Source organism: Chelon labrosus (assembly GCF_963514085.1).
Source record: "Chelon labrosus genome assembly, chromosome: 13".
In the NCBI taxonomy this organism is placed as follows: domain Eukaryota; kingdom Metazoa; phylum Chordata; class Actinopteri; order Mugiliformes; family Mugilidae; genus Chelon; species Chelon labrosus.
The window spans coordinates 14,295,637-14,310,331 of NC_140346.1; the positions used below are offsets into that span (position 1 = coordinate 14,295,637).

General features: G+C 42.0%; 1 protein-coding gene across 1 annotated transcript; it reads left to right on the forward strand.

Annotated features, from left to right (window-relative positions):
* The first annotated feature begins 1,640 nt into the window (after positions 1–1,640).
* On the forward strand, positions 1,641–14,040 carry LOC311498260 (putative E3 ubiquitin-protein ligase HERC4). Its single transcript, XM_084558783.1, has 23 exons — positions 1,641–1,878; positions 2,975–3,125; positions 3,206–3,282; positions 4,073–4,300; positions 4,431–4,522; positions 4,629–4,756; positions 4,881–5,032; positions 5,312–5,367; positions 5,468–5,559; positions 5,650–5,709; positions 5,816–5,912; positions 5,997–6,171; positions 7,499–7,650; positions 7,811–7,930; positions 8,052–8,150; positions 8,290–8,469; positions 8,941–9,081; positions 9,178–9,344; positions 9,532–9,598; positions 9,715–9,785; positions 10,635–10,818; positions 12,770–12,872; positions 12,964–14,040. The coding sequence occupies exons 1-23, from the start codon at positions 1,662–1,664 to the stop codon at positions 13,191–13,193; spliced, it is 3,039 nt and encodes a 1,012-aa protein (XP_084414909.1). The 5' UTR covers positions 1,641–1,661; the 3' UTR covers positions 13,194–14,040.
* The last annotated feature ends 655 nt before the right edge of the window (positions 14,041–14,695 follow it).

Sequence of the window (14,695 nt, forward strand, 5' to 3'; positions counted from 1 at the left end):
AACCTCCTGCCTTCTAGTAAACATCCTCTTATTATCATCCTTGATGGCTTGGACCTGCTTGAAAACAAGGCTGGACCTGAAATCATCAACAGCCTACCCTCCCCCCTACCTCCTGATGTCAAACTAATCCTCTCAGTCACCTCCAAACAAACACATCTACTTCAAGCTGTCGGACTACATTACCCACAAGGCAGTGAGAAGGAGTCCGGGCAGGGGTGTGTCCAGCTGGGAAAAGAAGTTGCAGTTGTAAGTAATGTATCTATTGTATATATTTATATGAAAATGTTTCAGAATTGGAAAGATTATAAAAGTGTTTTATAGTTAATGATGAACATGACAACAGTAGTGTCTCTAACTGCATCATTTGTTTTAGCTCCAGCAGGTCTGGCTCCTTGATGATGACTCACATCACTACAGAAAAATAAGTAACCGAACATTTAGCTGATTTTCATTCTTTCATCATCTGTAACCGCTTGTCCTGTGAAGTGTGGCGAGAGGTGGGGTACACCCTGGACAGGTCGCCAGTCTATCGCAGGGCTAACACAGAGAGACAGACAACCATTCACACTCACATGCACACCTTTTAATCAAAATCACCGATCAACTTGACGAGCATGTCTTGCTCACTCAGTGGGAGGATGCCGGAATACCCGAAGAGAACCCACGCAGACACAGGGAGAACAAGCAAACTCCACACAGAAAGGCCCAGTCTGAACCTTCTTGCTGTGATTCATCAGTGCTAACCACCATGCCACTGTGCCAACCTAAATGAGTTTCATTTCAGTGAAAACAAAACCAACATCTAATTGCTCAGCACCTTTTTTATGCTACGTAATGATGACACAATGAAAGACTTTGTCACATTTTTTGCTAAACAATGTCTGTTTTCAGAATTAAAGACAATAATGTCAAAAATGTTTTGTGTTCTTATTAATTACTGACCAGTATACTGACCAGTATCCAGTCAGTTTTCTGTTCTTTCTTCTTTCATTTACACATATATATATATGTATAAATATGTATATATGTATATATATGTATAAATATGTATATATATGTGTGTGTGTGTGTGTGTGTGTGTGTGTGTGTGTGTGTGTGTGTGTGTGTGTGTGTGTTTGTGTTTCTTAATTACAGACTTTTGCTGACTAAGATTAAATGACCCCTCCACTTTCAGTTGTTGTTCTCGTGCTGCCTTCATGGAAAGCTGGTAGATTTGAGAACTGCTGTGGTTGTGCATTAGTTTCACCCTCTGAATGTGTGTAAAGATGGCCAAACCCTCCATAACATCACACATACGATTTTTGAATCTCATTGTGAGATCAATCTTGGCAGTGGCTGGTTCCACCTAACTTCTGCTTAATTTAAAGACAGGTTTTGACTTTTCATTAGAATATCTTTATTTTGGGGTATTTTCCACGATCTAAATCAGCCTATATATAAAGAAAGAGGGAAATTATATTCCTGACACCCCTTAAAGTATCTATGCCACCTTTCTTTCTCCCCCCGTGAGTATTTGTCTAGATCCGCCCCTGTGCCTCCAAGGCGCTTCAACGGGTAACTGTAATAATTTCCGACAGCATTTGAAAGCAGCATCAGCTGAGATAAAACACCCACAGAGACGCGCACAACTCTCTGTCCATCAGGTGTTGACATCGGTAGACATGCAGCTGTTCTGTTGGGGAGACAGCTCCAGTGGACAGTTCGGTCCGCGGGAAGCTCTCAGCCCGGCGTCCTGGACCGTGCCCGGGGTCATAACCGACATCTGCTGCGGGGACCGACACACTTTATTCCTCACTGTGGATGGAAGCGTGTTGTCATGTGGGCACAACTCGCAAGGACAACTTGGAAGAAAGAATAAAAAAGATGGGAAGACGCCAGGTGAGTAAAGTTACTGTTTTCAAAAGTTTTCGGAACAGCTGACACATAGGAAACTGGTTTGTTTCTCTTAGTTATTATTATTATTATTATTATTATTATTATTATTATTATTTTTGTGTTTATGAAGGCGTTTAAATGTAAAGGCAAGAAAGTCTTTATCATGGGCTCATAATCTGATGGTTGCGTTCAAAAGAAGTGACCCCCCACCCGCCCACGCACACACACACACGCACAACCATACACACACACCCAACAAAGACAATTAAGTGAGTTTCAGTTTCGTTTCATCTCTGTCAGTCTATGTAACGAAAGTGAACCACAACATGTCGTGTGTTGGGTTCAAGTGCAGTTGGAAAAACTGGACATTTAGCATTCAGGGGTTGGATACAGTGGAGAGTATTTGGTGTACGAAATGTATAAATGTCCAAATGTAGGTGGAATAGACAAATACAATAATGCTGATGTATACACTGAAAAATAAATTGTGGAAAATAAATATGGATTCAGTATGTCAGTCAAGTAAGCATGTATTTGTAATTGAACTATCAAAAATAAACATACTTCCATACTGTTCTATAACTATATACACAGTTCAGTCATAACATTATGACCACTGACCATCTTGTGACAATTCAATGTTCTGCTGGGAAACATCTGGACCTGGCATTCATGTGGATGTTACTTAGACATGTACCACCCACCTAGACCAGACACCCCCACCCCACAGCAAAGATACAGCAGGATGCAGCCTGACACAGGCGCACACACATAAACGGTTTAATAACAACTCAAAACAACATGAAAAAAAAGGTGTCGACTTGTCCTCCAAATTCACTAGATCCCAAACCGATCAAGTATCTGTGGGATGCACTGGAACAAGACTGATCCACAGAGACCCCTCCCCTCAACCCATAGGATGAGTCAGAACTGTTGTGGAGGCACAAGGGAGACCTACACAATGTTAGGTCATAATGTTATGCCTGATCGGTGTACATTTTCACATATTATTGATGAGTATTAACACTAATATTAAAACTGAATGTTTTGTTGTGCTAGATTACTGAAATGACCTGTCCGAGTTTCCGTCATGTGTCAGGTCGTGTGGAGGGGCTGGGTGATGTGGTGGCGATGGCTTGTGGTCAGGACCATTGTGCGGCTGTGTGCGCATCAGGACACTTGTTCTCCTGGGGGGCAGGAGAGGATGGACAGCTAGGAATGCCTCCACCGTGTAGCAGACACCGACCAAGGCAAGAATCCAGACTACTGGATATGCACACTCATGACCGAAAGTCATATTTTAACCATTTTTTGTCTCATGACCTTGCAGCCAGGTGCCCCTACCGTTGCCCATGTTAATGATTCAAGTGGCTTGTGGAAACTCACACTCCCTGGCACTGGCCAAAGGTACAACAATGCACACACTGACGGCAGAGCTGCATATTTATATATTTATATGGAACACAGCTGACTCCTGTTTCCCAGCCTGTAATGTCTAATGTAACAGCAAGTTAGTTTCATTCTTAAAAGTTGCTGAATCCTTGCTCCCTTCTTTGTATCCATCCCTCCATCCATTTTCATCCCCTCATCTGATGGCGGGTCATGGTGACAGTAAGCATACCATGGTATTCCAGATGTTAATATCTCTAGCAGTGCATTCTATAGTCTCCTAAGGGATCCCGAGGTGTTCCTATGCCAGGCTAGATACTTTACATATCCCAGCTGGCTGTGCCTGGTAAACCTCCAAGGACAGGCCCCTAGGTGGCATCCTCACCAAATTCCCAAACTACCTAAAGTGGCCCCTTTTGATCTGAAGGACTCCCCACAAGCTCCAGATGTCTCAGCTGTCTCTAAGGCTGAACCCAGCCAACCTAAGGAGGAAACTCTGCAATCACAGAACAGTCCACTTATCTTCCACTACTTTGGCTCTTGGCATCGATGCTTATTCTTCTGTTTAGGTGTAAAAGTAGAGGTGAAGCTACATTCTTATGAGCATGAATGATACACAACCTGAAAGCTCAGTGGCTGCACCACAAGTGTGTCGCCTTAGGAGTGGATGGGTAGCAGAGATGAATTTTGAGGAGCAAACTTTCTTGAACTTCCTAAACTTCCTCAATACTTAGAAACTGTCACTTGTGTTACATTCAAGAATGTCTGTTTACAACTATTTCTTTATTTTTCTACACTGTTTTCAAAGGGGGAGATGTCTTTTCGTGGGGTTCAAACAGTCATGGTCAGCTCGGTCTGGGGAAGGAAGTGTCACTGCCATACACCCCGAACCTGGTGAAGGCTCTGACCGGTGTAGCCGTGACCCAGATTGCCGCCGGGGGGACCCACTCTCTGTTCCTCACGCTCTCTGGCCTGGTGTACTGCTGTGGGGCCAATAAGTGTGGCCAGCTGGGGCTCAACAGGGTGGATGAGAAAGGTACAATCATTTAATTCATCTCAGGCTCTCGTTCATTGGTTCTATTTTAGCAAGGAGCAGATTGACCCTAAAGGTGAAGCCCACTGGGGATTATTAGACATGTCAGTCACTTACAACGCTTCTTTAACAGGCAGGTTCAACATCTGTGTGGTGCCTGCACTCAGACCTCTGAGAGTCTGCTTCATAAGCTGTGGAGAATCCCACACTGCAGTGTTAACAAAGGTACAGACTTCACTGTTCTCACCTCTATATGCTGGCGTTTTTCTACAGAATGGCACAAAACTGTTTGAGTCCCGCTGACCGTTAAGGTGTTATCATGTGATTCTAGGATGGTGAAGTATTCACCTTTGGAGAGGGAAGCCACGGACAGCTCGGTCACAACTCCACTGCTAATGAAGTGAGACCCAGACTGGTTGACAGTCTGGATGGACCCGCCACCCAGATTGCATGCGGCAGGTAAAAACTACATTAATATATCATCACGTGGAAAAGTTCAAACTAGATTACTGTATTTAAATGCTAGTCAAATACCAAATACTTTCATATTCTGTCAGGTAACTTACTAAATCACAATTCCCAGGCATCACACTTTGGTTTTGGGCTCCTCTGGACACGTGTGGGCTTTTGGCAATGGGGCCAAAGGTCAGATCGGAAGGGGAGAGGCACAAGGCAGTCTGACTCCCACATTGGTTCAGCTTCCATGGACCGCGGACAGTGCAGCAGCACCCAGTGGTATGTATGAACAGGCCAGCAGGTGTCAGATTTTCGCATACATGTACATGTTCTTGTTCACATTTTTCCACTTAGAGTAACAACAAAATTTCCATGAGATGCATTAAGTGAAGAAGAACTTCCTCAGGAGCAATATAATGGCTGCCAAAGACCATTAGGTTAAACATAATCCTTATTCACAGACAGTTCTTCAGATTCAACAGATTCAAGCCAAACCGAAATGTTTTATATGACTAACAGACTTAAAACTAAATTTCTTGCTTTCATTTGTTCAATCAGACTTGAAAATATCAGCAGGGTGGAACACAAACGTCGCTTACTCCGCACCTGCAAGGGTAATGTTTAATGAATTTTAATGAATTAAAAACTCAAATATCATAAAGATTTTCTCAGAAAAAAAAAAAAAAAAAACTTACGTAACTTTTTTCTTCAAAGAACTTGGATCGCGTGCAGTCAACCGGACGCCTGGATAAGACAAAACTGCAAAGATGGCTGACGATGAGCCTCGGTAATGAGGAGGCCAAAAGGTAATTTGTCACAGCTCTGACATGTTAAATATGAACAACATTAACTGCCGTGTTTATAAGACTTTCCTAATTCTTTTTTCCCTTTAACAGAGAAATAGCTTCAATGTTCTCGACAACTTCAAGTCTTGTTGCAAGTTTCACGAAAGCCAGGTACGTCTTTTTTTTTATTTCTTCAGGGTATGGGAAAGAAAGTTCTAGAACTACAATACTGATACTGCCAGTTATTTATTTGTTTTAATACTATGTTTGATTTCAGTGATCCTCCGTTAGAAGCAGGGGCTTTAACTGTGGACCTTGAGGCTGCTAGCAGAGTTTTTGATCAGCTGTTGGCTGTACCATGGATCCGACAATCAGTTAGGAACATCCTTTGATGATTAGAATTTCAGACACATGAGCAAATACTGCCACTTGGTAACACTGATTTATTTTCCATGCAGGTAGAAATAAAACACCTGGTTGGTTTGGTTGCTGCTTCTGGAGGTGCCTTAAAATCCCCAGAGATCATCCTGCTTCTGCTGACGTGCCCCCTTCTGGAAGAAGATGCTATCAATGGAGTTTTGCCTCTTGCGATCATCATATCGGATCTCAGTGAGAAGACTCGGGCAACACTAAGTAAACAACTACAGATTTATTTTCACTTTTTACCAGTGTTGGCAGACAATGTAAATTTTATCCAGTTTATACACCAATCAACCACAACATTAAAACCACTGACAGGAGAAGTAAATAGCATTGACCATCTTGAACAATTCAATGTTCTGCTGGGAAACTTTTGGACATTTTTCTGGCATTTGTCTAGATGTTACTTAGACATGTACCAACCACCAATGACACTCCTTGATGGCTGCAGCCATCCACAGCAGGATGCAGCCTGACACAGGCACACACACAAAAACAGTTTAGGAACAACTCAAGAAACATGAAAAACAGGACAACATGTTGACCTGGCCTCCTAATTCACTAGATCCAAAACTGCTCAAGTATCTGTGAGACGCACTGGAACAAGCCTGATCCACTCCTCAACCCATAGAACCCAAAGTCCCCCCCCAACAACTTTCGTCTTACTGGACACCACAGGACACCCACAGAAGGCCCATGCCCATTCTCTGATGAGTCACAACTGTTTTGGTGGCTCAAGAGAGACCTACACAATATTAGGAAGGTGGTCATAATGTTATGCCTGATCGGTGTACAACCCCACTTCCAGTGTTGGGCATGTTACTTTTAAAAAGTAATTAGTTATAGTTATTAATTACTTCTCCCAAAAGGTAACTGAGTTAGTAACTGGATTACTCCACTATAAAAATAACTAGTTACCAGGGAAAGTAACTATTGCGTTACTTTTGAAAAAAATATATGTTTAAATACGTCTAAGAATTAGACTTTTTCACGTGTATGTTCTTGCCTTTTACATCAATGAGGTTAAAGTAGTGCCTATACTTCCACCTTGAAGACGGCAACTTTACCTCTGAATGCTCCGAATTCACCATTGATCGCTTGTGTGATACTGCTATGGTCGCATTTGTGTGTAAACAACACACACCCAACTGAACACTGCCCTGCCTCTGATTGGCTTACCATGAAATCTCACCCTACCTTAGCCAATCATCATCACTTAAGTGGCTACCCCCCAACCCCTCCCCACCACACCCCACCCAGAGGGGGAAAAAAACACCTTCACAGCTCTTGTGGCTGGCAGACAGCGCAAGTAACACACTACATTTAACTGACGGTGACGGTGACGGTAACGGCGTTGTAACGGAGGAAATAGTAATTAGTTAGATTACTTGTTACTGAAATAAATAACGCCGTTAGTAACGCCATTTTTTTAACACTGTTATTCCCATCATTGCCCACTTCAAAGAAATTAACATTTCCTTTGATGAATAATTTGTAAGTCAAGTTGAGTGAATGTATTGTGTGTCTTTTTGTTCTGCAGAGAGCTGGTGGTCTTCACTGTCACCCTCCTTACTGACAAAGCACATCCTGGTCTTCAAAAAGGCCCTGGCCTTCATGCTAAAAAATGGCCTCTTAGTCACCCACAACCCAGGAGTCAGATACTTGCTGGAGGTCCTCAAGCTACTCTACAAAGTCAGTGCGGGTTTTTTCAAATGTCCAATTGCCAGTCTTTCTTTTATCAATCATATGTTGCTAGAACTGTAAAGTTGTAGGCCTGTTAAAGTGAAACTTTATAGTGCATTGATGAGGTGATGAAATTGTCTGCTTATTGTTTTAATGGATTTGTTCACAGGCAAACAAAGCTGGAAAGTCCTACAAAGTCCCACTGAGCACTTTTTACGTGGAGGAAATCGTTGGGAATGTGCAGCCGTTCGAGGATGTCAGCCTTTGGAGAACGTTTTCTAAAATAGAGGTAAAAACTAACAGTATAGTTTACATGATGCTGACCCGTCTGTGTGTGCTGAATAGATTAGAATTTATGTTGCACTGGTTTTTGCTGAAACTATTTCTTTGTAACTTGTCTTTTCTTACAGGACGAAGAGGACACACCTGCAATCTTCTGCCGCTACCCATTCCTTTTCAATCTGTTGTGCAAGGTGGCAGTTTTTAACATCGTGGCACATCTATCGAAGGTGCAGTACAAATATTCAGTACTTTATAAAGCTCACTAATATGAGCATTTATTTTAGAGAATACCTCACATAATCTGTAATTATAGTAAAAGTGATATTTTCTGGGATTTCTTTATAACGGAGGCTTTTGTAATTACAGACCAGGCATAATTTGGATCCTGGACTGGCTATGTGGTGGCCTCAAGAAACTCTGGGAAATCTCCCGGAACCTGGCGCTCCTCCGGTCTTCCAGCTAACTCTCAGACGAACTCACTTGGTCGAGGACACCTTCAGACAGCTCGCTGCAGCCGACCACTGTGCCTTCCAAAGGGAACTTGTGGTAAATACAAGAATAAAACCTGGCCAGCTTTTGTGTTATAAGACCGAATGTAGAAGATTCTCATTCCTTCGCTTCAGGGTAATTGAAGGTGCATTCCAGCCATTTCACTGGGCACAAATACTGGATTCTACATTTCCTTGAATGCAATGTGGACTATATCCACATAATTTAAAAAAAATGTTGTAGCTTAGACACTACTGCAACATTTTACAGCCAAAACTGAGACTTTTGGAAATGCGGCTCACCCTGTTTTAGGTGTGTTTTGGTCTGGACAGGAGAAAGTTAGTGCCTTCTCATCATATTTTGAAAGGTCTTGCATCTCCCCCAGTATGCATCACCGGCACATGCATACTGTGTGCCTAGTGTATGTCAGTGGTCATGTGCTATGCACTTTATGGTTGCTAATAGGGACAGAGATTATCTCTGAAAGAATGTTATTATTGATGATTGGTGTCATTTTCTCTATCCTAGGTGCAGTTTGTGGATAACAGGAAGTTGTCACTTGTTGACAAAAAGGACTTTTTCCTCCATGTGTTCAAGGAGCTGATGAATCCCAAATCTGAAATTGTCATGTACAATGAGAGTGAGACTGTGGCCTGGTTCCCTCCCAGAGTAAGACCAGCTTTTGGTCCAAAATTGTTGTCGAGGTCAAGCAACACATTTCAACTAGACTAAATTATTTCTGTTCTTTATTCACCCACTAAACAGCCAAAAGAGGAGGAGAAGACTTACTTCCTGTTTGGTGTTCTGTGCGGCCTGGCTCTGTACAACCACAACATCGTCTACATGCCCTTCTCACAAGCTCTGTTCAAGAAGCTGGTCAATGTCAAACCCTCGCTGGACGACATGAAGCAGTTTGATCCTTTACTGGCAGAGTAAGAGCGATTTAAAAATGCAGAACTGAACAGCTTTCTTTTGCACATAGTTGGCAATCCTCTGTTATGTGGATTAAAAACTGAAATATGTATAGCAAAGAAAGTTATGTAGCATATTTGGAGCATTTATAAAGCACATGTGCAGGTCAGTATAACTAATCAGTAGCAATGTTTACTTTGTTTTCAGGTCTTGGAGGTGCATCTTGGAGGACTACGTTCCTGATATGGTCCCAACACTGGAGATTACTTTCACTGTAAGTTTTCAAAATCACAGTTTGGATCATTGGCAGTTTTATTCAATACTTTTCTTGAGATGCCCAGATGTATTGATGAAATATTCCACTCTTAATGTAATTATTATCTATTGCAGGCCCCCTGGTGTGGTGAGAACGTTGAGCTTGATCCAAAAGAACCCGGAAAATGTGTCACTGGTGCAAACAGGTGTGTTTAAACAGAAATAATCAAGGAAGCAGTCAGCAGCACCCATGACCATTAACCGTATATAAAGATGGATGAACCGTCTGTTGATGTCAATATAGGTTTTGGTTGTCATCTCTGGTTGGCATCTTGTTGGTGCCTGACTCCTCCTAACTCCCAGCAGTAACATATGTTCTGCACCTGCATGAAAGGGAATAATTCTACTAGCAAAGCCGGAGAAGCTATCATTAGATGGGAGTATGTCTGTGGATGTCCTCAGTCATGCGGGTCATGATGTATGCAAAAGACAAACCTAAAAAAGCAGCTGGACTTTTTGGGTTTACTTTAAGATGTTTTACCACTCACCCAATTAGCTGGCAGCCTGTGAGGGTCACCCACCTGTATCTCAAGGTGGCTACACCTTCAATTATGAATAACAATGCCGTTTTATAACAAATCTCCTTCCGTACAGTGGTCACAAATGGGGAAATTAGATCTCAGGAACAAAACTGTTTTTTGTACCAGGCTGTAAACAGTTAACTATTTGACCATGGGGACCCAAGTGGACATTTGAGGAACTGCAGTTTTTGACACTTGACTTTCTGCCCCAGAGGTTTTCACTTGCTCACAGCAACAACACAGATTTAGTTTGATATTAAATTTGAACATATTCATTATATTTCTGTCAGATTGTGTGTCCAGTATCATCCCAACTTTCATGTGTTTTCTGTTTCCGGCTATAATTATAATTAACCATTCTCATGTCAGATGAAAATCCTTGGCATCGAGGAGTTGAAAACTAAAACTGAATGCACACTTTATTATGATGTGTTGGAGCTGCTTATGTATCCCTTGAATTATTTTTCTTAATAGGAAAGAATTCGTAGCTGCCTTTGTTGACTACGTCTTCAACAAATCAGTGGAGGGAATATTTGAAGCTTTCCGAAGAGGGTTTTTCAAGGTGTGCGACATCGACGTGGTGGAGTTCTTCCAGCCGGAGGAGCTGCAAGCGGTGATGGTGGGTGAAGAAAACTACGACTGGGACGTGTTCAAGCAGGTATGCGGATCCAGATATGCAGAATTTCCAAGCTCCTACAGATTTGGGTGAAGTGCTTGTGGGGAAGTAACCCAAGACTTGTAATTCAGCCAATGAGCAATGAAATATTTAATGAAAACCAACAATTTGACCTCCTTAGCTTTATAATTTCTACCTTTGACTTTTTGAACTCAGGGTTTTGTGGTCATTTTGTTTCCCCACAACATGATTGTATTATTGTTAATTGCATCTTCACAATTCAACCCTCAACAAATGAAGAGGACTTAACGTTTAAGGAACAATGCTTTTAAAGTAAGTTCATATATGTAACATGACATGAAGTCAAGTGAAACACCTGTAGTATTTTTATTTTGAAGTTGAGGGAAAAAATACTTGAACAACAATCTAATAATATTCTATGATAAATGTACTTACATTAAAGGGGAATTGCCGTTTTTTTCTTATTTTTGGCATAAAATATGATCGTTTACTCACCCATATAACTTTGGTGTCATATGGAGTCGTTCGGAAGATATTTAGATCCAGCGGAGCACTGCGTATATCCATATAGTGGGAGTGACTGGGGCACCGAAACGCAGCCTCTAAATAACGCATTATCTGCTGCGAAACTCATTTATTTCACCAATATTTTGATATGATATGCTAGTGCTATTCCCCGGTGGGTCAGGAGTTACCTGTCGTGTATTCGTGGACGTGCAGCGGTTTCTTGTTCTTTGGCCAGCTGTTCCTCTCTCTGCCGCCGCATCCTCCTTTCAACAAGCTCCTCATCCATATACTATGGCTCAAAACGGTAAGGACGTCCATCATAAACAAAGTCGTCGTCCACAACCTCAGGATAGGAAAAATATTCAACCATGTTGCAAAAAACTAGCAGTAGCAAATTACAGATAAACAAGCCGACCATCGCGGGTGCGTGCGGCGCTCAGAGATGACATCATCCAGGTCAGAAGTTAATAAGTCAATCTACAGACGCCAGATGATGATAACAGGTAACTCCGGACTCAATGGGGAATAGCACTAGCGTATCACAACAAAATATTGGTGAAATGAAAGAGTTTCATGGCAGATAATGTGTTATTTAGAGGCTGAGTTTCGGTGCCCCAGTCAGTCCCACTATAGGGATATACGCAGCGCTCCACTCACTATATGCATATCGGCGGCGCTCCGCTGGATCGAAATATCTTCCGAACGACTCGAAATGACACCAAAGTTATATGGGTGAGTAAACAATCGTATTTTATGCCAGAAATAAGGTCCAGGTTGTGAAAAACGGTAATTCCCCTTTAAGTTAAATTGCAGGAGTACTTTAAATATAAAATGTACTGATATAATATTAATAGATTAATAATACTGATGCTTTAATGTGTAAGCGTCTTTTGACTGTTGCAGCCAGTTGAATTGGATACCTTGGTAGAGTCGTTCTCAACCTAGTGACTGTCTTTGTTTTTATTTGATTATTTAACATCTTGGGCCTTAAATCATTTAAATTAAACCGTTTAAAAAGTTTAGAAGGGACATGTACTCCTGGAGGTAACTGCTGACGTCTTGGACATCTTAAATGTGAGGCCCCACCTTTTTTTTTTTTTTAAACTAGGATGCACAAGTCAAAGAGACTGAGGATCACAGCTTAACGGCTTAATTCCTACTTAACTGTTCACACAGATACAAAATAAAATATTGCAGTGGAGTAAAAAGCAGTTAGGTTTAAAGTTATAGTGTGGGACTTACATAAATGAATGTGACATTCAAGGCCTTGTCAAAGAATTTCACATAATGCCAGAAGGAGGTGACCCCCCCCCCCCCCCACACAATGCAGCTTTAAGTCAATCACCAACAGTTTCAACAGCAGCATGTGCACAGTCTGAAATCTCAAGAATAAAATTTGCAAAAGTACGTATGTACATTTTAAAACCTTTGTTACATTAGATTATTATTTTTTAATTCCAAACAGAACACAGTTTATGAAGGAGACTACCATGCCGGACATCCAAACATCCTCATCTTCTGGGAGGTGTTTGAGGCAATGACACCGGAGGACAAGAAAAAGTTCCTCTGTAAGTAACAAACATTTTCCTGATAATAAATTCCCTTTTGATTGTTTTCCGTCTTACCACATCAATTTTATTTCTTTTTTGTCACCACCAGTGTTCGTAACAGGCAGTGACCGCGTACCCTTCCTGGGAATGGAGAGCATCAGGATGAGAGTGGCCGTCTTGCCCAACGTCAATGAACTCCATATGCCAGAAGCGCTCACCTGCCACTGTCTGCTGTTACTGCCCATCTACCGCAGATACCCAGTCAACAGCACGATGGAGACCAGGCTTCTTGAGGCTATTAATCACAACAGAGGCTTCTGGAAGAACACTGAAGACTGAAGTAACCAAGGCTTCTTCTTCAAAAAAAAAGTTGCGACCTAAAAGAGTTTTTTTTTTTTTTGACTATATATTCTGACCGGTGTAATATTATAGATGCTGCTATTTTAACGTGTAACATAAGTCCTTTCTATGTGTAGGCTCTCACCAGCAGTCCATGTTGTCATTTAGTAGCATGAGAGTAGTTATCATGTGTAACCCTGCCTGCATTTGTTCTTTAATTTCTGATGCCACTTGCACATGTTAAATGTTTTAACATTTTCTTTTTAAATATATCTCCACTTACACTGCCGTTGCTGCTCCTCTGACATGATAACCTCACTCTTTAGGACTGTATATCAAGTCTTTGCATTAAACAATCTTTCCAGTTAAACGAGCTTCCATTTTTATGTTCAAGCATTAAAAACAACAAAGCTAAACTGTATGTTGCTTTCGGAAATCATTTATTTTCTCCCACTTGTATTGTAATAACCAGCCAATTCAGTAATACACAGGATAAGATGTTACAATCCCTTGTGCCAAGATCCCGGGCAAAACACATTTAGAGGCCCTGTTCAACTAAGAAACCCTACCAAACCTACGGTCATGTGATATGACGATTAACCTACAATCTACATGAACTAAGTAAATGCTGCTGGCTTGTAAGCCCACAGAGCAGCAGAGGATAATTCAAACATTGTGAAACATAAGCTAACCTAACGCTGCTGGCTTGTATGGCCCGCTCAGCAGCTAACCATAGCTACCAAGCAACATGAAGACATCAGGAACCTGGCCTAAACAACAGCAGTATGCAGCATGTCATTGGGGTTTTCAAGTGGGCACCTCCCTTCACCAATGTTTCGTTAAGTTAGGCCCACGACACCTCGAGAAGGCTTAACAGTGACTTCCACACTCCACACTGCCACTGCACAACCCCGTTTTCCTCACCATTCAATGTCTATCAACAACTAATATTTCAATCATTAGCCTAGTCCTTTTATGAACCACGAGCCAAACAAACAAATCTACCATGGTTCGCCCCGTTGATGCAGACTGAACCACGTAACAAACAAACAAATCTACCGTGATTCGCCCTGTTGATGCAGACTGAACCACGTAACAAACAAACAAATCACGTAACAAACAAACGAATCTACTGTGGCTCGCCCCGTTGATGCGGACTGAACCACGAACCAAACATACTAGAGTCACGCAGCCATCCTTACCTTTAGCTAGTTCCCCAGCTAGCATGCTTCCTACGGACCCATAGCCACTCGCTCGCTCTCTCTGCTGCCTGGGACATGTTGCATACCGCAGTCCTTTGGCTTTTTCCACATATGCCCAGCTCGCTCAGAAGAGCAATCGCCGACTTGACCTCGCCACAAATCCATGGCAGCTGACTTCTACCGGGCGGACATAGGCCTTCCAGCCATTCTGCTCTTCGTCTGCTGCTAGCTCTGCATACTTAGCTCTCTTACGCTCGTTAGCCTCCTCAACTCTATCTTCCCACGGGACAGTGAGCTCTA

Bases quoted from the DNA above. Each gene is read 5' to 3' on its own strand.
- LOC311498260 (XM_084558783.1), top strand. From the start codon at position 1,662: ATGCAGCTGTTCTGTTGGGGAGACAGCTCCAGTGGACAGTTCGGTCCG. The intron at 9,082-9,177 runs GTAAGACCAGCT...CCCACTAAACAG, and splicing joins TGGCCTGGTTCCCTCCCAGA to CCAAAAGAGGAGGAGAAGAC. The intron at 12,873-12,963 runs GTAAGTAACAAA...TGTCACCACCAG, and splicing joins GGACAAGAAAAAGTTCCTCT to TGTTCGTAACAGGCAGTGAC.